The following is a 27,571-nucleotide window of genomic DNA, read 5'->3' as shown; positions in this document are numbered from 1 at the left end:
AGTAAGAGGGGGGGATTGTAGATTTTAGATTGCCTGCCTAGTTTGTGGTTTCTCTCCCACCCCCCCACCCAACTCCTTACAGTATTCTCAAGTTCTCAACCATCAAAAGTTGAAAAGTAAGAGCTCTTCATGGTGGGTGACGACGTTTAATAAGGATGTTAATGATGTCACGGCTGGTGACATCATCACAGTGTGCCAGCCAGCAGAACAAAAGAGGGCTCTGCCCGGTCTTCCTCGCTGTCTTGGCAGCAGCAGAGAGAGAGCGCCCAAAGATTGATGTATCCATTCGGCTTTCAGTTTAATTCTGCTTCTCTATTCACATATTCAAATTTCCCTGTGTGAGCATTTTGATTTGTTCTGCCGACTTTATATCTCTATTACTGCCTGGAATGAAAGCACTCCGTCAGTTCATGCAGGATATCCGGTGATTTGGCTCCCCACCCCAAATCTTTGACGCTATTTAAAATGTATTGTCTTCACAAAGATGCCTGTGCCCAGCCTCTGTCTTCTCTCTCTCCTCCCCTCTCTCTCTTCACCGTCTCTCTCCATCTCTTCCTCCCTCCATCTCTTCCTCCCTCACCCTCGCTTTTTCTTTCTCCCTCGCCTACATCTCTATCTGTCCTCTTGCAGGACTCGGAGAGAAAGGGCTTCATGAACAAGCTTTATGCCATTCAGGACGTGTGCATCAGTGTGCAGAATGCACTGGATGAAGTGGCCTCCTATGGCGAGAGGATAAAGAAGTGAGTCGTAAGCCCGCTCCTCGGCACCGGGCCCGCTCCGCTCTGCTCCGCACGTCCCAGTGTCTTTTCCCGCAATGCCAGGTTGCCCCGCTTCCCCTTGCCAGCCTAACAGAGTCTAACTCAGCGCTGCTCTCAGGAAACACTGCCAGCGTGACACCCAGCACTGAGAGACAAACACACACTGTCTGTCTTCACGTCTATCACATCTCACTTAACCCTGCACGACCTCTTAACTGACTTATGTACATACTAGATTAAACACATCACTGCACATGCACAGACACACACACGAAAACATTTATTCACTGTACACTCCTGCATACACAGGCACTCTCACTTTTGAATAGATTCATACAAAGTAAAGGGAAGGCAGGGAATTTAGTTTTGATTAAAAGCTGTAATAAAAAAAAGAGTCAGGCTACAGGTCCCTTCTTTGGTTACAGGTAAAAAAACATTTTAAATCAAGCTGACACATTTGTGACCTGTGTTTCTGTAAAGTTGAGAGCATTTTACTGATTAGATAGTGTGAATTGTATTGAGTTGTAGCACATTTTCACCCTGCGACGCTGACCTGTAAGACTTGGAGGTGAAGTTATTTCCTTCTGCACGGTTCCAGTGAGCGTGATGAATTTGTAGTGCAGGGGCATCCAGATCAGCTTGTTTGGGTTGAAAGGAATTAAAATGCCCTCCCTGACTCCTCTCTCTGCTCTTGCTCAACGTGTTTGGCTGGGCTGAGCTTTTTGCCATGTCTCTTCATTTTACAGTCCCTTTTTTTCCTCTCTTTTCAGCACATTTAACTGGACTGTGCCTTTCTTAAGCTGGCTGACCATCGTGGCGTTCGGAACGGCCACCATCGTCATCTATTTCATCCCTCTACGATACATAGTGCTAGCCTGGGGTGAGCCAATGTCAAAAAATGTGTAATGTTCATTTACTGAGTTTAAAGGTATAGTTAAATGTAAATACTGTAGCTAAGTAAACATGTGGCAGAGCAATACAATTTCTATGTTCCATGCTGCTTTTTTATTTAATGTATTGGAGGAAAAAGCACAATCAGTGAGTGTAATGCAAATATTCAGAGTACAACAACCACAAAGGCTTTAAAAGCTCGTATGAGTGCTGATGCCCACCTCTTTTTCCCAACTCTTCCCTACCTGCCCTCACCGTTTTTCTCTTTCTATAGGGGTGAATAAATTCACCAAGAAGCTGCGAGACCCTTACACTATTGATAACAACGAGCTGCTAGACTTTCTGTCCAGAGTGCCCTCAGATGTACAAGTGGTGGGTGAACTTTCCATTTTCATCTCTGTCTCCTCTTTTATATCTTTTCTGACAACACATCTGTCAGTTCCAGACATGGGCAAGGGTTACGGCTCCTTTTATTATCTCCTCCATCTCTAACTCTATCTTTTTTTTCCTTTCTTTTTCCTCCTCTGAGCTGTCGGCGCCTCACTGTTGTACTTTTAATGTCGTTTGAACTGACTATCCATTGTTTTTAGCCACGCAGACATCTAATCTAATTGTTTCAAAGTCGTTCCTGTGTTTTCCTATTAATAGTTTCCGAGTCTATAATTCAATTTCCACATACATAACTGGAGCTGTGTAATAAGATAAGGAGGTTAAGTGAGTTTAGTGCCCAGCGTATAACTAGGTTGATTGACTCCATGCACATACATTCACACACAATTACAGTTAGCTGTTGTTTCCCAGCTATGCTAGTAATTGGAACAGAGTGTAAACCAACAGTTAACCAGCCCCATGCGGTTTTGCTTCTACATTAACCGTGAGATCAGATTAACTTTGTGGCTGAAGACTACAGATGCTTCGTTAGGTAAAATATAGGTGTGTGTAGTTTGTGTGTGTGCGTGTGTGTGTGTTAACAGTAACGTGCTGTGCTGCTCGGGACAAAGTGCAGTTTAAACTGCAATTAAGCGGCAGCTTGTGAAAGTCGTTGTGTTATCCAGCACCGATGGTGTCCGCTGTGGCCGTTAAGCCCCGCTGTGCTCAGTTCAATACACACACGCACATGAACGCACACGTCAACACACACACACACACACGCAGGCTGAGGCTGAACGACCCCGGGCCTCTGATACGACCAATCCCCTGCCACATCAGCGCTGACACACTTCCTCTTTGATCGCTTGTTGCCACAACCTCTTTCATCTTTACAGGGTCATAATCCTTGCTCCCCTACACACCCCCGCCAACCCCCCGTGTCCTCCCCCCCCCCCAAGCGGCCCCCGTGCAGTTTTACAGTTTCATAGTTTACTGGGGCCTGCTGCAGCAGTACGCACAAGGCAGGTAGCCATCGGCTTAAATGAGCCCAAGCTGTCCCCTCTGGTGAAGTGCAGCCACCTTACACACCTGGAGCCCGGAGGAGCGGAGCGGTGAAGGGGCCCAGGCCCGGCAGGTATGAGGCCTTTACAAGGCCCCTAATGAGGGCCTGCTGGCTAGGGAAGGTGGGGGCAGACACGCTGCTCTGGTCTGGTGCCCGTGCTGCTGGAGTTGTGCCTACTGTATAAGTAATACTGTAAGTGCTACTGTAACGGTTATTGCTGCAGCTGTCGGAATGGTAATTGTTGCCAGGTTTCACTGACAGTTTGGAGGCTTACAGAGTAATGAGGGTGAAAGACCAAGGGAGAGGTGGTAAGAATAGAAGTCAGGGGAGAAAAGATGCGGACTGAAATAGAGAAACAGGAGGAGGAATTAGGACAGAAAGTACAAGTAGAGTTGATTTGAACATTGGAGATGTCTAGTTTGATTATTTACGGCAAGGTAGTTTTGTTTGTATCAATAAGATAAGGTCAATCAAATTTAGATTCAAAGCTCAGTCAGCTTATAACGAACTGCGACCTGCACTGATCACTTTCCCACTCAATCCAAAGGTTAATTTTCTGCGAAGACACCCCGCTCAGCGGTCGCTGGCTAAAAACAGACCAGAACGTTCTGCTCTGCGATGCGTCCCGCTGCTGCCTGTGGTGGTGGGTTCACCTCATTGCCTGCCCCCGCCTTACTGGGTCAAAGCCGTCTGTGGGGATCAAGCCCTTTAGGCTCTGGGATGATGCAGAGAGTTGCTGGGGTCCAAATGGAGCGTACCCTTACGGGCACGTGTCCATAGCACCCACTGGGCATTGACGCAGGGGCGCACTATGTCTGATACCCCGGATGACTAATGAAGTGCTATTTCAGGGCCCCGGTGTGACCTAACACACACACACACACACACACACACACACGCTCACAGCAGTAGTGCATGTGAGGCGGGTTGGGGGTGTTTCAGCGCAGTGTTCCGCATCATTTAGAGGTGCTTCAGTGCAGCCAGAACTGATGAGCTCCTAATGACTTTATATACAAAGGGCATCCACACTTGGCCACAGTCCATCATAACGTGTGTCGCTGTGCAGCAACACAGACTCTCGTTGTTTTCTCATCTTTCATTTATCTTTGTATTGTGCATAAAAGAAATGGCATTTAGCGGCAACAACACTCACTTCTCACCGTTTGTACAGTTAACTAAACCAAGCTCTTTAAATCAATGACACTGGGCCCTTAACAGCACTGTCAAACACCCTTTAAAAACTAAATCCCCACTGGTGCACAGGAGCTGCAACAGGCAGAGTTACCTTTTTTACCACCTGAACAGTTTACTTAAATCATTATGCCCCTCTGTGAGCAGCAATGTTAAAGGCTGGCATGGTATGTGGTGCATGTGTGCACGAAAGAGACCCTGTCCCTCCCTGGGTAACAGTTCCTTGTATCTGGTTTGGATCTTTTACCAGCGCAAGCTATCGTTATGGTCATTATCAGGAAATCCTTCATGTCCTCTTAAACAAGGCCAAATGGAGCACCTTTATAGTGCTAAGTATTCCCTACCTGGCGTTTGGGAGGTGTCAGTGCACTAGTATGTTTTACGACACCATTAGCCATGTGAGCTAGGGAGTGCGTAAGCAGGGCCAAGGCAATTAGCATGCCAAGTGGCCCTTTATGGTGTAAAAGAGCTGGATCAAACCCCCAGTACAAAAATAAGCATGAATTCCAATTTAGCGCCTAATGAGCAGCGGGGAGTCGGGTTAATATTTTTAGACAACATTTATGTTGGGGATGAAACCTCACCGGACATACAGGGGGTCAAAGGCAGGATAGTTAAAGGGTTGAAACGTTGCCAGATGCCATCACTTACATCTACCAGAGGTCTCTCTCTCCTCCGCTTTGTCCTTCCCCACTTTTGTGACAAATTTAAACATTTCTCTGCAAGTGGCCAATTAGTCACTATTCAGTGTGTGTGTCGTGCCACAGCAGCTTATAGGCAAAACTTTCCTTACTTTGTAATTTTTTGATTTATGTCACCTTGACATGCCTTTTTTCTTTCCCAGCAATAGACGAGAGTGCTGAATCCTCCGATCTGCAGATGTGTGAACTATACACAATAGTGTTTCCCTGGAAACATTTAATAACCCTTATGCTCCATTAGGCGTCACATGAGATGAAACCTGCTGAGTTTTGTGCTCCGTGGAAAGGACTGCAAAACAGAATAACATAGTATCATTAAAATGTTGCTCCCTTGCCTTCCTTGACTTCATTTATTTACTCGCCTATTTGCCTTTCTTTTTTTTTTTTTCACCCACCTTGGTTTTGCCTCGTCTGTCTGCCCACACTGGCATCATCAAAACACAGTCAAAGGTTCTCAATGTGAGAGAGAGAGAATGAGAGACAGTGAGAGAGGGAGAGAGGAGCAGGTCCCGGGATGCTTTGTGGGTAACACCGTTAAACGAAGCACGGTACACGGCGCCCCTTCAGCAGAGCACACTTCAAAGCCTGTTTTGCACTTGTACTGTCAACATTTGGGAGAGGAGAGGAGAGGAGCGAGGGTGGAGCAGCCTTTGAGCGGCGCTGGGTCTTTACCCACTGCCTCTCCTGTCTATGTTCCCTTTAAGCTCCCCGCTCGCGCTACCAAATTGCTTATGTGCTCGCCGCATTACCACACTTTTTTTCTTTTTCTTTTACTTTCACCCAATTCCGGTTTCTTTTCTTTTGCTAACGTCCCACTTTCTCCTCGCCTACTCTGCCTTTTCTTCTCTTTTTGACTTTAACTAGCTCTTGTTGTCTGCATGGGTTTGGTGCCTGCGTGTGTGCTTGCGTGTGTGTGTGTGTGTGTTATTAGGTGAGGTGAGCGGGGGAGCCAAGGGTATAGCATCAGGCAAGCCTGTCACCTGTAAGGTGGATTTGAACCTGTGACGCATGAGCTCCATATCTCTTGGCTGGCAGCTCTTCACAGAGAAAACTCCTGTTTGATTGAGATATTGTTTTTTTTCCTGCACCCTTTGTTTTTGTCGATCCCCTTCGCTGCTCTTCATGAGAAACAAAACCCCTACTTTCTACTGACATGCAAACTTTTCTTTGTTTTTTGTTCTGTGCTCACAAATAGTTTTGTTTGGACAGGAATGTCAACGCGCAGAATTAAATTGCCGTGTTCCTTTTTTCGCTGCTGTAGGCGTTTGGCCGTGTAATGGGACCACTAACAGCCAGTGATCCCGCACAATACCTGTCCTACTTTTGGATCCATGCTTGCTTTGCTTGAAGCTTGCAGCAAGTTGCATATTGGGGAACATTTTGATAAAGGCAGATTATTTTTTGGGGAATTTACTTGCAATTATTTGATATTAACAGACATATGTCCCTGTTACCACACTACATGCAGATGTGCTGTTACTCCTTCACTCATGAGTGAATTAAATCATTCAACCATTCACTCACTTGTTCATCCATGGATGCACCACTGTCATTGATCGCAGTCAATGTGGGCACTCTGCCAGGACTGTCATGGTCCTCTAACCAAACTACCACTGCACACACACACATATACACAGACACACAGATGGGGCCATATAAACCCCTCTCTGTCCCCTGGGTTTTTGCTCCGTTGTCTGCTTTAGTTGGCAGGGCTATAAAAGGATCCACACCCACATGAGAACAGTATCTGTCATCACCCGAGTGTCCACGGATCTCCCTCTGTCTCTTCTTCTCTCTCATTGTTTTCTCTCCTGTCTCCTTTGTTGGTTTGTCCCGCTCTCTGCCCTTCCTCCCTTCATCTTTCTTTCTATTTCTGACCCGTCTTTATCTCGCTTCCCATCATTCCGTATTTTCCTCCCTTGTTTTCTCCACCTGGATTATTTCCTTGTTGCCTTTCAGACTTACCTCATAGTCTCTCTTCTCTCTCACTAACCGGTTTTATTTGTACAGCTGTTTAGTAGGATGTTAGTTTGCCTTGTGGACAGTGAGGAGATCTGTATCAGTGCAGTCTGGCTGCCTAGTGAGGCGTAGAGAGCAACACATGCTGGCCTAACCGCTCTGTAAGCACCTTAACGAGACATTGGTGACCACCACTGTGAGACAGAGGAACTGAAATACCCCACTGTATGTGTGTGTGTACAGTGTGTGGGTTTCTATGGGATTTTAATGATGCAGTGGCTGCATGATGTGGGAGGCGTGGGTGTGTGTGTGTGGTATACACATGTGTATGCATGTGTTTTCATTGGTGAGCACACTTTGCATCTCAGATTTTGCAGGCAGAGGATACTGGAAGGCGTCATTGAAGCGACAGTGGGAACCAGTATGAGATGGATGATAAAGGCTCGTTCCCAGCCAGTGCTGAGAGACGCCACTGTTCCCGTCCACAGCAGACAGACCCACCATGAGACAGAACAGAGAAACCACACTGACGTCAGTTTGTTGTCTGCCTGGAGAATCAGAGAGGGTGTCAGTCAGTCAGACAGGCAGAGTAGCCTACAGTACATCAGCCTAGGAAGGATCCCACAGACGATACTGGCTCTTTGGTGCTGTGACTGTTAAGTCTTGTGTTTTTTTTCCTTCTATTAGTATTCTGATTCAGTGGCTACTGCTTGTCAGTGTCTTGAATCTGTCTAGGCTAGCGACTGTATTTGTGTGTGCATGCACACACATCTGAAAGTGAGAGACTGCCAGAGTGACAGTCTCTGGTTGTTGACGCTCAGCCACTGTGATGCTGTTGCGTCTGAGTGTCCATCACTTAAGAGGAGCTTCTTTCTAAGCTCTGCTCACCAGCTTCGCAAAGCTTCACATGAAGTGGGAAACAGTTCCCTTTAGGAGAAATAGGTAAGGCAGAGCATATTCTGAAGTGATTGTAATGTGACACTAAAATTTATTTTTAGTGACGCAATAGTAATACAAAAATACTCATTCACAGACATTAAATAACATTAAATTATAGGATTAAAGGAATAGTTTTGACATTTTTGGGAAGTCATTTATTCGCTTTCTTGATACCACTCTCATATGTTTCTGTTAATTATGAAGTTACAGCCAGGTGACAGTTAGCTTAGCTTAGCAATGGGGAATGAGAAAAAAACAACAGGGGCAAGGCTTATATGCTGCAATATTTTTTGGCTGGGCGCAGTAACTTCCTGTAGTCTCTGCTTGTTGCCTGGCAAGCTCACAGTGACAACAAAACTCCAGGAGAGTAAGTAGACCTGCAGTAAATCTGCGAGTTATGGTCTTATACTCACATAACTGTTACAACAAACGTAAGCAAACAACGAACATAACACGAGGCTTCAAACTAAGTAAAATCCAGTTTGAAAAGCTTTATAGCTCAACGGGTACAGCGTGACATTAACATTGCCTTGGTGGGGGGCTTCCTTGTTATTAAGGGTGTTAAAGTATGCACACATAGTGCTGTGTGATGCTTTGAACTAAAGTGTCAGTCAAATACCTTGTGTCACACTTTGTGATCAAACCATGTCAATGTCGAGGCGTTTCCTTCTGCTGTCCTTGAGTAAACATTTGAACGGTGTTTTTGCGGAGACTAGACATTCTGGACTTTCCTCTTTTCCTCCTGCTATGTGTTGCTGAACTAGTTTAAGTCATCCAAAGTAGTTATAAAACTCTCCAAGTTGATGTTGCTGTTCTACATCTAATGGCTGACAGGTCTTCCACCTATGTGCAAGGTGACAGGAGCCTCATCAGGTCAGGTCTTCTCTAGCGTCCACTCATTATTGAGAACGCTCCACATAGACAGTCTGCTCTCTGATTGGTTAACTGCAGTTCAGCCAGCCTGAGTGGAGAAGATGTAGAAGAGATGGTACGTTGTTTTTCAGACATAGTGGAAATCTCCAATGTGCTTGTTTGTTAATCTCTCTGGCTAGTTAATAATATACATTGTCTCATGAACATTTGGGTTTTTGTCAGAGAAGACATGAACTGAGAGTTAATCATTTTGTCCCTAATAATACGTTTGGCCATATAAAGCCCCTGACATCTAGCGCAGTATGTATCAAGCTACATGGGATCAGCAGGGAGTTGATACTAGAGTAACTATAACTACCAGCTAAGCACTGTCTTTTGTTTTGTAAGGGTTACGGTGCATTTTTTCCTACCTTCTGTCTCCTTCCCATCTCTATGCCCTTCCTCTCCTAACCATCTTGCCATGCTGAGATGACTCTGTTGTCTCTCCAAGCTTTCTCATGAGGCCTTGCCCTGTTCTCTGTTTGTTTGTGTGATCCCTTCCCTTAGGCCACTGTCCCACATCTGTAGAAGTATGTGTGTATATTTGTGTGCAAGCACGAGTGTATTCGGAGCTTTGAACAGTGTACATGGATTGTGTTTGTGTGCGAGTGTGCATGGGAGTGTCTTTACGTGCATCTGTGTGCGTGTGTTGTAATCAGTGTGTAATCCCTTCCCTGAGGCCACTGTTCCACACAGCTGGACTCAGAGAGCCTCTGGAGGGTTTCTGTGCTATTCAAGCATCCTTTGCTCTTTCCACCTGACCGGGTGGTGTGTGTTGTGTGTGTGTGCGTGCGCGCATTCCTGCGTGTGTGTGTGTGTGTGTGTGTGTGTGTTTCTGTGTGTTTTAACAGGTGCAGTATCGAGAGCTGAAACTGGATCCCAATCCCAGTCCAAATAAAAGGAAGAAAAACAACCCCGGGTAGATGACTGTGTCCGCCCACCAACTCTTCTCTTCTCCACTTTTCTTCTCGTGGTCTATTACTGGACACTGAGGAGCAGAGGAAGCAGACGGCTCCCGACCAGCTCGGCTCAGCTGTCCTTCCCTTCTTTTTTCTTTCCTATTTTCTTCTCTTAAACCTTTTTTTCTGTCTTTAATTGCTCATGACACAGTACAGTACAGTACAGTACAGTTTCCTGAAGTGTAATTTTTGTATAAAAACAAAAAAAAAGACGAGTACAAGAAATATTCCTATCACCATTATGCTTTAATTGATTTTAAAGGCGAGTGGGAAGGATGGATGGAATGACCTTTTTCTCCACCGTGTTCGCCACTCTCCTTCCTTTTCTTCTTCTCCATCACTCTGACAGCTCGGAGGACTCTGTACATCTGCTTGCCACAAGTGACAAGTGTCACACAACGAGTAAAACGAGTTTTAGCATTTATACTCACCGTCCTTAAAAAGACATTTTCAGTGCATCCGCGTTTATCAAAATACAAGCCTTATACTAACATTCTGCATCATCACTCTGCAATAGACTTTTTTTTTTTTTTTTTAGCTCATATTGTAGTTATGAAATGGTTTTGGTAATATGTTCATATTTTCTAATTGTTTTTGTACTGAAGTATCTTTTGTTTTTCTTCCTCTCTTGGATGTGGTAATGATGTTATGTTCACTGGCAGTAATTTGGATTGTTTCCACTTAACTCAGCCAGCCAAGTTGATTAGCAATTATGGTAGTAGCCTCCAGATATGTCCTTCTACACAAACACAAACCTGGACCAACAGGCTGGAGGCTTGTGCTGGTATCTGTCTGTGCTTTATTACAATGGCCAAATTAGCTTTTTGAAAAAATATCAATCCAAATCAAACCACAGTGGTATTAGTTTAAAGTACAGTGAGTCTGTTCTTCTTAAAATAGATCGTGGTTACATAATCATCATTAAATAATACCCAGAGGAAAAAAAAACAACAGTTGGTATTTTTTTGCCCCAAACCTTTATCACTCCTAAATGTCCAGATAATTTATCTGTAGCCTCATTTAACCCCTTAAAAACATGTCAAAGTCCCCTGTCAGTCAATCAGTGAGACAGACACCTTCTCTGTGTGTCAGGAGGCGCAGCAGACTGGGCCTTCTGCTGTCATGCTGGTGTTAATATAGATGTCACCCAGTCTATGCAGAGTGTCGCCAGGCAGGCAGGCCTTTAGGCAGCCACAGCCCTAATCTTGTTTGAAAGGCTGGTCTCCTTTCCTCTCATCTCCCCGTGTGTTTGCCTCACAAGAAAGCATTCACACGCACAAGCATGTATGCATGCAGACACACAAAAAAAACATCCTCTCACGTGAATACACTGCTTCTTTAAGAGATCTCGCGTACACACACACTGTACCTACTCGCTCACAGATGAAAGCATAACATCCCATTTGAGCAGGCAGATTCTCTCCCTCTCAGGCACACACACACATACACACACACACACACACACACACACACTCTCACACAAACATGCTCTCTGTGATGCTGTGCCCCAGGCTGGCCGCCCTCTCCATCTGCCCCACCTCCTGTGCCCACAGCTCAACTTTGATCCGTCTTTCCCGAGACAGAGGCTTGTGTATGTGAACTGTGTATGTAAGAGTGTTTGCGTATACACGTTTATGCAATCAAAGACGCGTTGCTTCTCTCAGCGTCGGTGTATGTGTTACAATTGTATCTCCCCCCTCCAGCTGTAGACTGATGCGTAGATTCAGTCGATGTGTGTGTCAGCATGTATAAGCGTGTGTGTGTGTGTGTGGTGCAGCAGAAGTGCCAGCTGTTACGCGGTGTGGAGTTTGCTGGTGGAGGCGGCCGTCAGCTAGATGAGCAGCAAGTCGCTGTGTGACAAGACGAAGGCTCTGAGGGGACTTAGGCCTGAGATGTCAGGGATGTGTGTGTGTGTGTATGTGTGTGTTATGCTATTTCAGATCCCCTTTCCCATCATGCTTCTCTCCGTTTGCTCTCTCTGCGGTTCCCTCATTCGTCAGTGAGCGGGGTTGCGACCCTGTCTGAAGGGACGGTCTCCTGGGCTTCTTGCTGAGCATCTGTTGAAAGATCACAGCTCAGGCTACATTTGAGGAGGTCTCCTCTCATCCTACTGATCCCTGCCTCCATCTTTTCACCCCCTCCTTCTCCATCTTTTTGTTCCCTCTCCCCCCTTAATGTCAGTCTCTCTGTCTGTCTGTCTTTATCTCTTCACCCCCCTCCCCACCACGACTAGAGCTCTCCTCTGCCATTTTGTCATCCTCTCGCCCTGCCTGTCTGCTTGTACCCCTCTCCCTCCCTCCCTCTTTACCCATCCATCTCCATGCTTAAATATCAACAGGCTCGGATCTGTCACTCCAGAGGGCCATTGATTTTGTTTTGTTGTTTTGAGGAATCCACTTGAAAGACAATAACAGACTGTCCCCCAAGAGCAGCGTCGCAGACTGATTATAGCCTCCTCAACAAACACACTCTGTGGCTCGTGAAGGATGGCTTTTTATAATGCCTGAAGGGACTGTTTGAATACCTGATACGTACTGTATGTGTCTACTACTGTATGTAGTTATTTTACAGCAAATCGTGGTGACTATTGTGTGGTATTGCATCCAAATACCGTTTCTTATTTCTGTCATTTATTATTGGATTTTAGCTCCGTTTGCAAGCAAATCAAAGTGTTTTTATTTTGTATGATGTAGAGGAAATAGATTATATAAAGGAATGTAACAGACTGTCAGCTGTAAAGGGAAAAAAAAGCACTTTTATTTGCACCGAGTTGAAATGAGACTATTTATTTTTTAAATAATACTGTACATAGCTAACTACTTAATTTATGTTTGTATTTTATACAGTATGCCTGTTGATGGTCCGATGGTGATGTTGTAAAGTAGGTTTATGCCTGCCTCATTTTCTAAGATGTCTTTTTTCCCGCCTGCAATGTTGCCTGCCTGTGACATCATCTTCATGTGCCCAGTTCTGACCAATGACATTTCAGGACAGGAATAAGGAGCTGAGACATGAGTCGGTCAGGATGGGGGAAAGAAAAATATGATGTATATTTCCAGTTTGAGAAATTAAATGCATCTGATGTATGTTGCTTATTTTGAAAGAAAAAAAAAGAAAAAACAAACACGAGATTAAATATTTTTTATCATCTTCAGAGTGTCTGGATTATTGCAAAATTTGTTTTTTCGCTTCAACAATCTCGCTTCTGGAAGCAGCGAAGGAAATATACGGCCATTCATCTCAGTCTGAGATACCCACTACTACTTTTCAGGTTCAAATCCCCCTCTCCTCACCTCTGCTGCTCCGTCGCCCACTCGACCCGCCCCAACAAGCAGGCCTAAGCCCCGTTCTTCACTCATGTTCAGCTTCAGGATGTGGCTCATTCCTCATTGCTGTCTGTGTGGCTGAGACCCTGAGTGCACATCAGCGCCTCGTGCATCTCCGACCGGGATGACTTCTGCCAGAACTGGTTTTACTCTCTTTCACTGTGGCTCTCCACATGAAGCCACTCCATTTGTTATAGAGCACCTTTCAGCCTGCAGTTGCCATTTCCCCCTGATTTATTGGTGTGAATTACTCCATGATTTAATACTATCAGAATATCTTTTAATTTATTTTATTATAAATAATAGTTAACATATGAAAAAAAATATCTTTGAACATCAAGAAAAAGTGGCAGTGGAAAACAAGAGTTTGAGGTAGTAACAGTCTAAACAGAAATGATTGTGTTGCCATAAAAACAAGCAACTATGAACATTCAACATAAATACATTTTTCCGAAACATTTTCCATCTGAGAAATATAAAACAAAGTAGTGAAATATATCCAAACCATGTAAAAATGAAGACACAGCTAACTTCAAAAACACATGCTTACCCAATTACCCACATGGGAAGATGGGAGAAGGCTGCATTATTAGGCCTGAAGGTGTTTTGTTGCTGGTGTAGACATTTAAGGCCTTGGTGAATTGTATGATCATATAATAACAGTTCTTTTATAACTGACAAAGATGCTCTTTTGTTAGCGTTTCAATCAATGGTTTCACATTCGGGTCTTTTTCGGTGTGTTGTCCAGTGATCCTGCGTCACAGATCAGCCACTAGCGCTCCCCCCCGAGACTTGAGATCCTCCAGTATCTCCATTAGGAACCGCGTATTCTCTCCTTTGCACTCTTTCACTGACTGAGACACTTGGCCCAGGTAACTCCCTCTGCCGAGCTCCAGCAGGGTCTCTGCATCCTCCACCAGCCTCACCGCCCGCTGGTCTGCCCAGCCCAAAGTCACTTTTTGGTGGGAGTGCGTCTCCAGGGCCCTGACCAGCGTGTAGCCCAGGCTGTGGGCCTTGTCGCTGGGCTGTGCATGGCCTGGCAAGCCCCTCTCTTTCTTGTAGGAGAAAATGAGGTGGGCCAGCAGAGAGGATCCGGCCTCCAGGAGGGGCAGGTTCAAGACCCCGGTCGAGTGTTTTTTTCTCAAGGCTGAGTCTCCGACATGCGCGCTGTGGAGGAGCTCCTCCCTCTGACTTGTTGCGGAGACCAGATCCAGTGCAGTCCGCCCGTTTCCGTCAGTCTGCTGCAGGAGAACTGAGCCTGGAGGGGCAGAGGGATACAGGATCAGATCACACAACCCGTACTACAGTCATTTCTATTACAACTCAAGCCTACTACTTCCACTGCTGCTCTTGAAAAGATCGCACGCATGTGTCAAAATGCTGCAGCAAGAGGAAACAACCTGCGACAAGCGTGACTCCAAATGTTTGCCTGTAAATACGTTTGGAAGTATTTTTTTAAAACTGCGCTTCAGAATAAAACTCAACTCAAGTTTGTTCTGCGAACACTTCATCATCGTTGTACAATGACACAAAGAGTGTCTTTAAGAGGATCTGTCACTGCCTCTATTGAAGTAAGACAACTCTCGGCATGGGAGCGCAAGGACAAGAGTGCACAATGTATTCAGTCACTGGAGTGCTCGACACACAGTGCGCGCATGTGACGACCTTCACACACACCGTGACAAAACAGAAAATCTAAATGCAAACACTACTTAACCATGAATACACTTTGACCCCCCCGGTGCACTTCTACCTTCACTAAAGCTCATCTTTAAAGTGCCTTCCAGATTGAAAGCAGTGAAGGATGTGCTCTTGTTACGATCACCTGAAAGTACTTGTTAGGAAATAAACTACTAATCAACTTTAAATGGGACTAAAAATGTTAATCCAGTTTAGGGAAGCTGTGATATAATAGGGTTTGATTTTAAAGGGACTGTACGTATAAAAAAAAGTTATAATTTTTTTAGTGCCAATGTGTGAACAGTTTGCAACCTAACTTTAAAAATGAGACCTTTGTGACTCTGGGTTTCCTCTATCAGCCTGTAGACTGCTTTTTAATGTGAAGAATGCAGGCCTGGTTTTCTGGGAAAATCCAACAGATGTGACGTCATGCGCGCTCTCGAGTGCCTTTACTCTCTTCAGCGCCGCTACAGGGCTAACAGCGTGCAACCATGGATGTATAAAGAGAACTGGATACAGCGTTGTAGGCGGGCTCCTGTTCATTCCTATGGGAGTTGCTCAGTGGCGCATGAAGCCAAAATGGCACGACTGCCGAGAGATAAAGTACCCGGATCATCTGGTGATCTTCCGCCTCCAGGATCAACATCGGCCGGACCTTCGATTCATGGAGGGAGCTTCGTTTGGTTTTGGGTATCAAAAAAGGACCCTGAGCTGGCAAAATTCTTATTGGACGTTACTGCCAAGCATGTGAAATACATAGTGATATTGTGGTTTTAGCTGTCAATCATGCTCAGTCTCGTCGCTTCACTGTTTTGACTGATGCTCGCTCACGTCTACATAGTGTGAGCGCGAGCAACAGGACGCTGACTGTCGTTGACTTAATGGCCACAGGTGTCATTGTTAACAAGCAATTTCAGATTCTTACATAGAGCACCTTTAAATATTTGATTTTAAAAAATTGTCCTGAGACTACGAGGTTAATGAGTCTAATGTAAACAGGCAACTGAGGCATCAGTTATAACACCATAACACATGCCAAGCTACTGTAGGCTGCAGCGTCATTATCAAATAAGGCGGAAGACATGCTGCACGGGTCAATGACAGGACGCAGTAACAGATATAAATAGTGCACAGAGGCGCACACACAATATGCTACACAGACCGTACACACACACACACACACACACTTACAGAAGCTGAGGAGTTAAGTGAACAGCTGTTTTCCCACCGGGCCTCAGTGCCAGCCAGAGCTTTTAGCTCACTTCAGCTCTAACTTCATCTGACACCTTGTCTTAACTGTGTGACTGGCGGCTCACTTTGTGTTTGTGTAAAAGGCGCTGGGTTGGTGACCTGATGGAGCTTTTCCTGTTGGCTTTTTTTATGTAATGCTGTGAGCGAGCTCATCGTTTCATCAGAAACAGTGACACGGAGAGCTACCGGGGGTGACGAACTTGCGAAAGACCTCGACTGTGACTTCAGAAAATGGCTCTGCTAAAAGTTATTCACGGGATCTACAAATACTGTGTTCAATGGCGGTGTTTAATATTATTTTAGTGAAGGAGGTACATTGATGTTAAAAGTCATACAAAACAAATACCTATACACCACAGCTGAATGTGACACTTTTTGTCCCCCCTCCTACAAAGGCAGGAATGTTATAACGGTGACATTTACCGTCTACTCTCTACTCTTCTGCTTTGTCTGTTTAGACTGAAAATCATTTTCCAGACAGGCCCCTGCGCACTTCGCCTACACGGAGCGGGTCGAGTCAAGTGTGAGCCCTTTGTTTGCTTTTAGATAGACCCATTTCTATGGCAAACTGCTCTTGATGGCACTTGACTGTTCAACCTCGGCAATGCTGCTGCCACATGCGAGTTTACGGCTCTGTGGAGGCTCGGCGTGTCACACAGACCGCCGCTTGATACCACTGTTTCTGTTTGACATACGTTGTGTGGCTGCAGCAATATGGGGACAATCGTCACTTACTGAGCCTCCCGAATGCCATTTTGACAAAAAGACAGCCTGTGTTTTAAATGACACCATTAAAAAAAAAAAAAAAAAAGTTCAAAATGGAACAATATGAATTGTGAAATTGCTCTCCATCTCTCTGTCTCCCTCTGAACTAACACTGTGAGTAGCAGTTATGAGATAATCGGTGAGAGCTCACGTAGCTGTTGGCGGGGAAGGTCAGCGCTCATCTACCTTTTAGTGCTTCAAGCCTGAGTGGCAAAAACTCAATCTGCATAAATTGTGGCATTAATCTACATAAACTTTTACATAAGCGGGGAAATTTCAAATGCAGGGGTCAGGCAGCGGGGGCAGCAGTCAAGGACGTAAGAGCACAGATTTGATCAAAGTGGCCACGAGAGAAAGGCAGAGGGGAGGGAGACGGAGCGACGTGGTGTGTGTGAGAGAGTGTGAGGTTGTTCACAGCAGGTCATAATCACCAGGTTTCTATAACAAGCTGTCCTCGCTATTACGCTCATGCAGTAGCAGTGGCTGTAATGTGTGAAGCCAGCCATGGCGTGACACGCAGCAGAAAAGCTCCAGGTCCACCAGAATGTGGAAAAACCACGACCATAGTACCCCATGCAGACACACGGGAACACGCAATGTCTGCTGGAAAATGGATCCATCTTCGTCCCTTTCTGGGTGATCTCTAAAAAAGATGGGATGTCTTTTGAAGACTGAGGCTGTTTTTCTTTACAATTTATCATGTTCTGCGCCGTCCTTTGAAAGGGCCAGCCTCGGCCTGAGCTCTGCACGGGGCCTTTAAGCCTGAACCCGAGCACCCTGTGCAGTGTTTTTAACCAAATGTGGAAAAAAAAGGAAAAGAGGAGGACAAGGTTTACTTCTCCCAGTCCTTCTTAATACTTCTCCAAAGTTGAAGCAGTACTTTTCAGTCCCTGAAGCTGGCACAATACAGCACACAATAAAATACTCCCAATATGTGCATAGAATACATACATATCAAGTGCGTGTGCATGAACTAAATTCATAAGTTACTTTTACGTCAGTCACTCTTGAAATGCATGAATTGTATGCATTGGTTAAATAAGATGAAGCTCCAGTATGTTCACCTCTCGTGGGAAAATGGCTTGTGGCAGCAGCAAAGATATGGAAATTGAACAGAAATGGGGATAATTTCAGCATAAAGCTCCAGACAAAACAGCACTTACACTGCAAGTCAGATTCCCAATTACATCTGTATTGTCAAACAGTAGAAAATCTTACTGCGCTAGTTTTGTTTAAATGCACACTGAGTCACAGACTCTCAGACTATTACAAATGACTATAAAACGTTCGACTTACACACGAGATGCACATCATCCGCATGAGAGAAAGAAACGCAAGATCGAGAAGCGCAGTTTTCCGGCGTTCCCCTACGTCATCGTGTCACACCAATCCGGCTGACAGACAGGCTCCAACCAGAGCGATAACACTGGTGTGGGGGGTGGGGGGGTGGGGGGAGAGGGCCCCTGCAGCGCGGCCCTGGGCTCGGCTTGCCTGAAAACCTGTATGGCTGAGCGTTTGATTGTAGATCTGTCTGCCTGAAAGCTAACTGTGTGCGTCGGCGCGTGCTGTCTGCCGTTTGTCACATTTGCATATTTACCTGCTTGACTTTCTCCCTTTTATTTCCATTAAGCGTCAGCTTGTGTCTTTTTGCTTTTCCAGGATTTTTAAATCTATTTTCCTCCCTTTTTTTATTATTGTAGGTTTCACCCTCTGGACAAGAGAATCACTTGTTATCCATTCTGGGATATAAAAATGCGCTCTAATGCTCCACCACACGGCTCAACTGCACTTAACACAGACGTCAATGGTCATAACCAGGGCTGAATTACATATTCTCTAACATAAGACATACAAATAGCATCACGTGCTGTTTATAATGTAATACACACACACACACACACACACACACTGTTATGAGACTAGAGGCTGGGGAATGGTTTTGGTGCAGGGACAGCGACTGAAGTGAATCCAGGTATTGGCGCTGGGTGTCAGATATGCTGCAGTGGAGATAAATACAGCACCTGGGGGATTACATGAGAGCACAGGGTAATTACACCATCCTTTATGCATGTGTGTGTGTGTGTGTGTGTGTGTGTGTACACGGATGTGAAAATGCCCCGCTAAGACCTCGGCTCTGAAGCTACAGCAGAGGGAGGAAATTCACATGCCGAGCAAAAGCCGCTGCCTGATGCACCAGCCAGATGCAGTCTGACTGCTACACACACACACACACATACATACATATACACACACACACTCACACACACACACACACACACACACACACACACACACACACACACACACACACACACACACACTCACTCACACACACATATACATACAGAGCGCAAAGCCCTTTGGCCTTTAGAGGGCAGGCGAAGACAAGAAATATAAAAGCGAGAGTGGAGGAGGGGAAAATTGGCGCAAAAAGAGGGAGGGAGGGAAGGAAAGAAAGATGCAGTGCTCCCTCCCCCTATGTCTCTCTCTCTCTCTGGTCTGATGCTGTGGCTGAGGCAGACAAGCTGGGAAGCAGGCAGCTCCACAGCATGGTAAACATCCTCTCTCTCTCTCTCTCCCTCTCTTTCCCCCCCTCGCTGCCTGAAAAAGAGAGGCAGGGTGAGTGTGTGAACTGCAGCCAGGGGCACGGCATCGCATATCCACAGGGAGCTGCTAGCTAGCGACTAGAAACCACAGCAAAAACAACAAGGCCAACCAAGTGAGGCACCAAAGCAGCCAGCGGAGAGGCATCAGATGCAGGAAAAAAAAAGAAAAGAGAAAGACCAGCCAGACATGTGAATATGCTAACATCCCTCTCTGCTTTAGCAACAGTGTCTGAACGCCCCCCCTCGCCCCCCCCCCCCCTTTTTCCACCTTGATATTCAGAGTATAAAAAGCCTGTGGAGGTTACATCAGATGAAGCAGTCGGGTCAGTATCTGTTGTATAACAATACTAGGTCATACCGCTTCTGCTATATTTCCCTTTTCACATCAGCTTAAATTCGACTGATGACATCACGGCTCTGTCTTCTCGGTCACAGGTGAGCGCCATCTTAACAGGTTGTGTCTGATTAACGTTGTCCCTGAGCTCCTCCTCACCCCAAACACAGCCTGGTCAGCCACAGATTACAGTTGGATCATAGCCTTTTCGGAGGAGGAGGTGGGGCAGATAAGGATAGGATGTAGGATGTAAAAGCATGGGCACCTACTGCTAGCTTTGTGTAATCCCCTGCCACTCCGACACCTCTAGTGTGAGGGGTTATCAGGTATACTCTGATTTACTGGATGCTGATCAGCAGTGGGCGATAAGCATCTTAAATAATCAGAGTGGAGCCCTAAATGAACTCTTAACCGCTCTCTTGAATCAGAAAAGGCTAATCACTGCCATCAGCTGTTAGCTCTGATGATATGTCATGCACTGAGTCATCATCATCATGTGCAAGTAAATAAACAGTTTCCTATGATGCCATTAGCATGCACACAAACTTGTTTAGATATTCAAACTATTTGGAAGTTAATTTGATAGAAGTAGACTGAAATACTCCAAGAACACCGAACGAACTAGAGCGAGACAATAAATAAAATAAATAAAGACTGTGATTTTAGAATTCAGCGTCTGCAAAGCGCTCATCGGCACAATATTTTCATACAAATTTAACCCATTGGGTTTTTATTTTCGTGGCAATAACTAGTCCAAGAAGCGCTATGACATGTTGGTATTTTCCTGCATTTAAAATGCTCTTTTTCGTACTTTTTAGTGCAACACGCATTGTGCAAAGGCAAGACGCAAAGACAGGCAAAGTTTTGTGCAGATGATACAACACAAGACGAGGTGTTCATTTAGTCGCAAAACTAACTTCTATTGCCTCCGCATGGCTATCAACATGGCGACATCTGTGCCAGTGGCTTGCAGCTACTGTTGCTATTGACAAGTCAACCGCAGAGAATGGCAAGCAACCGGCGCAACCGCTATGTTCACGTTTTTTGCAATGTCATGGCAGCAGCGTGACAAGGTATTCTGCGCTGAGTGTTGCACGTTTGCGCTTGTCGCCGTGAGTTGTTCAGCTTTGGGTGAAACGCTGCACTCATCAGTGTCACTTTTTTCATCCAGCCGTCCAATCACACTGGAGGAGGGGCGGAACAAATATCACAACAATCAACTGTCACGTCCTACATGTGGGCTACAAGTGTTAAACAACAACAATGGAGGAGAAATCAATACACACGAGATATAAGTGAGAGTGGGAATGGGCATCACATACTTCTATCGTAATGTTCTAAACCCTTATACACTTTCACAATTTATTCTAATTAATTCATTCATTCATTCATTTATGTTTATATTTAAAGTAACCTGATGGTTTAAACTTTTCTTTCAAATAATTACTAATTTGCTGTCTGCCTCAGTGTCTCTTTTTTTTAGTACTACTGTTGCCACCAAAGTTGGACAGACTGCCGGGTCCGTCCTCTCTCCCTACGTGCTTCAGCCTTCCCTTCATCCAGAGCGAGGACGCTACGAATACTCCGTATCATAGCAACCAGGCGCAACCAAAGTGTCTCAGCTAAAAAAAAGTATTAATTAGTATCTTTATTTAAAAAGCAACAATATACCTAATAATAGCCTAACAATAAAGCTTATTTATACAGCACTAAAATCAGATTCAATTGAGTAATTTGCAAAGAAATTACAATAATACCGCATACCACGCTGTTGAGCCAATCATTAACACCACAGGGGAAATTCCCTCACCGCGACAGCCCTAGTGCTACGCTTCCGCAACGGCTCCGTCGGTCGGGACGGCGTTATCAGTTGTAACTGCCGTATGAGAGCAGTGCAGAGCGACGGCCGTACAACACACACAGAGGGAGTGACTTCATTCTCAGCTCAGCTTGTATTGTTTATGGTCATGTTGTCTGCTTTGGAGGTGTTTTATTCTGCTGTCGATTCTAAAAGAAGTTTCAGGCAACGTAATGTCCATAGCTCGTTTTATTTATTGTCGATCATTTTTTATTAATTGTTTGAGTTTTGTCTCTCTTCTGGTTAGTTCTTGTGAGGCTACACTGAGGAAGGCAGTTATATATTTATAACTGATAATCAGTTGAATGTACAGACTGCAGAGTGGCCGTCTGTCGGTTTGGACATAAGGGGTCTTGTTGCTGATGTTGCTCCACTTGTATAAACGTGTATAATCTATTTTTGTAGTTGAAAGATGTTCTTTGATTTAACAGTAGTGTCATACATCACTATGTATGACACTACATAGTGATGTAGTGTCCCCCACTTAACATGTAACACATGTAATATAATACATACCATTTACATTTAAACTCACCTACTTTTTACTTAAGTACATTTTTTACACAAGCACTTTTACTTGAGTACAATACTCTTGTGCTCTTTCCACCTCTGGTATAATACACCATGTTCACTATGTTAGTTTAGCATCTTAGCATGCTAATATTTGCTAATTAGCACTAAACACAAAGTATAAATGAAAAGATAAAGAATGTAGATGAAAAATCAGGGGATTCCCAAAGACATCCAACATTGACATATTTTGTCAAAAACAACATCCCTCTTACTTTTGGATAATCCACAAAAAACACCGTCAAAAGTTCTCATAGGGACTATTCCTTCAGGATCTGTGGCTACATACCACAAGAAGTAATTGAGAAAGAATATTTTGTTTTTGTTAGTTGAATGAATCAATCCTTTTATTCAGTATTCTCCTGGTTTTCGTGTCCTGTGTCTCACTGGACACCGCTCACAGCGAAAAATCTTGAGCCAATTAAAAGTGCTGTCTCGTTCCCATTCGCTCCTCCTTCTCTCTCTCTCTTTGCTCATACATCTGAGGGCAATGGCCCTTTTTAAATTGTGATATGTTGTACTAAGGTAGAATTATAACTGAGAATGCTTTGGTTAAATCTAATAGGACCGAGTCAAGAAGCAAGTTTTTGCTCCTTTAAAACAGAGGCAGTTCTCTGTCTTCTTTGTCATCACGATGTCAACATTGTGATGGCAAAGTTAAACTGGTGAACTTCAGACCCACTTAACATTCTTGTTGAACGACTAACTGCTCCCACTGTACTCCCCATCCTTACTGCTGCTCCAAAACCTTTAAAAGTACAACACTGTGCAAACGCTTCAGGGTTTAGCTTCTTATTGAAAGAATGACTTAAGCAAACACATCCAACAGCCGTTGAAGGTCTTCATTTCCACTGCATGACTTTAAACATCAACCGTTGTTGACTTTCGACATCCATTGTTGAACTTTTATCTTGCCTGTATTTTCTATCAGGATTATTATTTTTTCAATATACTATTCAATTCCTTCCTGAGTCGTCATTGAATGTTTTAATTTAAGGGGGCGGGCGGAAGAAAAATAGCACTACTATTGGAGTGTCTGATGAGTTAAGTTCAGGGCTGGAGCGCAGAGAGAGAGAACGAACTTCATGGCCAACAACACAAAATCATCTCTGGCCTGTGACCATGTTGTTTTTCTTTTCTACGGCCCGGACAAAAGAAATGAACTAAACCTTGAAACTTGGCATTGCGGATGGTTGAGCATGTTTTTGACACTTCCAGATTCCCCACTCTCAATTATGTGGTCCTTACAAATAAATATACGGCATTAAACTCCTGCTGAAGCTTGTAGGCGAGAGAGGACAGCAAAATACACAAAAATACTTAAAAAAAATAATCCTTGGCCTCTGCCCTTTCCTTTTCACTGAAGCTAGCTCCCTGCGGCCTTCATGCTCACCAAATGCTGCAGCTGTTTTAAAAGGAGAAAAACGGCAAGGTATGTGTAAATGATAAAAGAAAAAGGTGGTGCTGGGCATAAGAAGCCTGCAAGAAACCTAAAATCATCATCTCCCTCCTTTAATCCTCCACGGTCCTCATCTGTATAAAACATAGGGCTCATGTGAAAAGAGGTCTCTCCCTCCTCTCGGAGCACGTTGAGGAACGACCGGGGAGACTTAATCCTGGCAACCACCCCGAAACACAGAAAGAAAGGTTGGGGGGGTGAATAGCGAGAGACAGGAAGGAAGAGAGGAGAAAGAAGAAGAATCTAGTCAAAAAATTCCCAGCGAGGGAAGTCCTTGAAATACAGCCTGGAGAAACCCGCAGTTGAAACATCAACACACCCGAGTGAAGCCGAGGGCTCCAAACACAACCTCACCTCTAATGGTACGAGTGCTCAGCTCCTCGCGGTTGCCAGTTCAGGACCCAGAGGGAAATAAGTACTGAGCAGGATGAACTTTCTTCACCGTGTTGACAGTGAAGAAGCCCAAGTGTGTCTAAAGCACTACCTGTGTGTGTGTGTGTGTGTGTGTGTATCTATGACAGAGATAGACAAACTGACAGAGACAAACCATGACTGACTACAGCGGTCCAAGGGGACCGTGCGTTTCCTGTGCCACTGAGCAAATGACATCTTTCTGCTCCACAAACACTCGTTCACATTAAGATCTGCAGGGACCGCGGCATGCTGTGCATTAAACCGACTGTGTACGTGTGTGTGTACAAGAGATGCACAAAAATTCAAAGAGAAAATGAAGAGCCAGTCATGTAGCAACCTCTCTTGCCTTCTCTGAACTTGACTCAAGCCAAAACAATTAGACAAATGAGAAACGATGAAAACACTTTTACACATATCTCTACAATTTTTTTCTACTATAGAGAGGCAAAGTCCCGCCCCTTCCGGTGGACCACCAAGGAACCTTCTGAAAAAATATGAACGTAGTCAACGGCAAGACACAGATACTTTTTTGATCCCGTTTGAATTGCGCCATGAATCGCACATATGATGTTTCTCAATTTAAAACATAATTTTGCAGGTGAAGAAAGCCGCAGTTTGTTGTAAAACTCTTGAAGTATATGTCTGTGAAAATACGTAATTAGAAAGACTACACACCCAAAAGTCACGTAGTGACGTTTCTCTCTCGCTGAAGCTACGATGCCCGTGTGTTTTCTACTGGGATTTACAACAAACTGTGACTTTCTTGACTTGCAAAATTAACTTTTTAATTGACAGTGTGATTCATGGTGCAATTCAAACGGGATCAGAAAATATTTGTCTCTCGCCGTTTACTAGCGCACATAATTTTTCCGAAATAAGGTCCCATGGGGTCCACCGGAAGGGGACGGACTTCGCATCTCTATACTGTTTTCCCATCCAAGCATCTAAATGAGACTGTGTGTGTGTTTATAAGTCGATGTGGACTGGCTGTGCTTACTAACACGGTGGGCTGTATTGAGAGGACGCCATCAGCGATTACGGTCACAGGGCCGAGTGGTGACAGCTTAAAGGCTCTTTTCTTTATTTCTCCACCCCCTTTGCTCACTGACACGCCTCCACTGTGTGTGTGTGTGTGTGTGTATATGTGTGCCAGGTCTGAACTGCACAGCTAAAGGCTTCGGGTCATTTTCCATTTCAATCAGGGGTACCGGCTGCCCTGGCCACCCTGCAAAATTTAAACACTCCTACCAGCTGAGGAAGGGGCACAGGGTAGCGTCAGCACACACACGCACACACACGCACACACACACACACACACACACACACACACACACACTTACAGATACTTAATTGCAAGCCAGCATACACTCATTACAGCATTTGAGATACAAGAAAATATTTCTGCATGCATACACATACGCCAAAATATATAGCCAAGGACACTTCCATACTGTGTAAAAACAAGCCAAACACACACACACACACACACACACACACACACACACACACACACACACACACACACACATACATACACTTATACACAGGGTCATGTGGGGCGGCCTTGGGCAATGGGAGGAGGAGGGGAGGAGAGCAGAGTCAGCCTTGCCCTCAGCCATGGCATCCTTTCCTTGCCAGCTCCATAAGCCTGGAGGGACTGAGGTAGAGGGGGTAGGGGGTGGGATCCATCCTCTCCTCCCCCCTACAATTCACCCCTAAAAATGCACACACACAAACACACAAACACACACACATAGAGAGCCCAGGCCTCCAAGCAGACAGGCTTACAAAAGGGGTGAGATCACTCCCAAATAGAGGCTTTGTTGGTGTGCCAGTGTCAGTGTTGCCCTCTCTGGCCTACCAGAGCCTTGGCAGCTAGGTTCAGCCTTTTCTGTTGGAAACAGCAGGGTGAATGCCTCAACGGAAAAATATAGTTTCAGGAGATGTAGCAGGCACTCAGAAGAATAAAACACAGGAATATAATAAATAAAGACAGAGAGGAATGGAAATGCATCTGGCCCACTAGCCTGTTTTCCTACCATGGGACGTTTGCAGCGAGCCTCCCTGGCCAAAATACTAAAAAGTAGTCTGATGTATGGGTGTTAGAAACGCTGCCATAAGCACAAAAGTCCTGCTGCTGGAGTGAACAACAACATACAGATGCTTACGGTAACTACGCATGATGTAGCCCCAAAGCCAAAACTTTCCACATTTAACAGCCAGGACTTAAAGATCTAAAAAAAATAAAAATGCTAAGCCCATCGATGGTGTCCATGGCAACCAGATGGAGATCACGGACAAGAGAGACAGAGTAGCCTGGAGTCAAGAGGACCACCTCCTCACCAGCTCCCTGCTGTAGCCTTTAGACAACCCGCCATCAAGGTGTGAGGAAATAGCAAACCGTCAGGAGAGAGCGAGAGAGGAAAAAGAAGTATAATGTACAAGCCTGCAGGTGTTTCAAATTGGGAGTATTCTCATTCCTGTTGTTCTGCTCGGTCCCTGCGAAGAGACCTGGCCTAGACAGCAGGCCAGACGTCTGCTGCACACACACAGACACACACACACACTCTTTTTATCTTCTAATTTTACAGATACAGATAGCTGCTTCTTCCTCTGACCTCTTTTAATTTGCTCTCCCTCCTGTTACTGAGGAAGGGAGAGAGAAAAAAAAAGAGAGCGCTCTCTTGTTTCCTCTCCGGGACTAAACAATCCCAGTCTAATTTATTTTTTGAGGACAGAATATGTACATGTGTTAATGGGAAAGTCGAATCAAATTAACTATAATTAGTCAAACTGAGAGGTGAGCAGAGGCAGAAGTACAGTATGTTACATGGGAGACTTGCTCAACGTTGGCAAACGGCGCCCCTCCTCCCAGCCCTCCCCCAAAAAAAAACGCGCACACATTCCCTCTGCCACCTGCTGCCGCACACCCAGCGACGCCATCCTCTCTCTCCCGGGCTCCGACACCCGTCACGCTCGCTTCAACCCTCCTGAGCTCAGACTGTATTTGGCATGCAAACATGCCGACACACAAACTAGTTGTGTTGTGACACATTCCCACAAAAAAACCTGTGTGTGAATCTCGCAGGCGGCGGATCCTGACTCGTCTAATCTCGTCAAAATGACATTAACAGACATCTCATGAGGTGATGCTGTAATCTGTTTGGACAGACACTGCAGTGCAGGATTGCATGAGGATTATGAAGACAAGCAGTGGGGGCAGAGGCAGAGATGGTATAGATGATCTACAATTCATGAAGCGAAGAAGCAGACAACCGCTACAGGACGACCTCTGGGGTCCAGTACCAATTTGGGTGTGTCTTGGGTGCACTGTGTGTGTGCAGCACATAATTCTTTAGATATCATAGGTAACCATAATACAACCTCAGATAACAAACAAAAATTGGACATATCCTAACGTTTAGTCTTAATGGACCAGTGTGTAACATTTAGGGGGATCTATTGGCAGAAATGGAATATAATATTAATAAGTATGTTTTCTTTAGTGTACAATCACCTGAAAATAAGATTCGTTGTGTTTTCGTTACCTTAGAATGAGCGGTTTA

At 44.9% G+C, this 27,571-nt stretch overlaps 2 protein-coding genes across 10 annotated transcripts in view; one reads left to right on the top strand and one right to left on the bottom strand.

Annotated features, from left to right (window-relative positions):
• The window catches only part of mctp1a (multiple C2 domains, transmembrane 1a), a 138,707-nt gene extending 125,811 nt beyond the window's left edge, over window positions 1–12,896 (top strand). For all 8 annotated transcript variants that reach the window (XM_074638275.1, XM_074638274.1, XM_074638272.1 and 5 more), the window contains 4 exons: window positions 631–740; window positions 1,529–1,638; window positions 1,924–2,021; window positions 9,635–12,896. In XM_074638275.1, the coding sequence (XP_074494376.1) occupies window positions 631–740; window positions 1,529–1,638; window positions 1,924–2,021; window positions 9,635–9,706 (390 nt within the window). In that variant the 3' untranslated portion in view covers window positions 9,707–12,896. The remainder of the gene's footprint in view (window positions 1–630; window positions 741–1,528; window positions 1,639–1,923; window positions 2,022–9,634) is intronic.
• Window positions 12,897–13,326: 430 nt separating this feature from the next.
• The window catches only part of slf1 (SMC5-SMC6 complex localization factor 1), a 33,671-nt gene continuing 19,426 nt past the window's right edge, over window positions 13,327–27,571 (bottom strand). For both annotated transcript variants that reach the window (XM_074638281.1, XM_074638282.1), the window contains exon 18: window positions 13,327–14,326. In XM_074638281.1, the coding sequence (XP_074494382.1) occupies window positions 13,827–14,326 (500 nt within the window). In that variant the 3' untranslated portion in view covers window positions 13,327–13,826. The remainder of the gene's footprint in view (window positions 14,327–27,571) is intronic.

The sequence above is a fragment of the Sebastes fasciatus genome, chromosome 6 (assembly GCF_043250625.1).
Source record: "Sebastes fasciatus isolate fSebFas1 chromosome 6, fSebFas1.pri, whole genome shotgun sequence".
Lineage (NCBI taxonomy): Eukaryota > Metazoa > Chordata > Actinopteri > Perciformes > Sebastidae > Sebastes > Sebastes fasciatus.
Note: the sequence above shows the minus strand (reverse complement) of the source record. Positions and strands in the feature narration are given on the sequence as shown.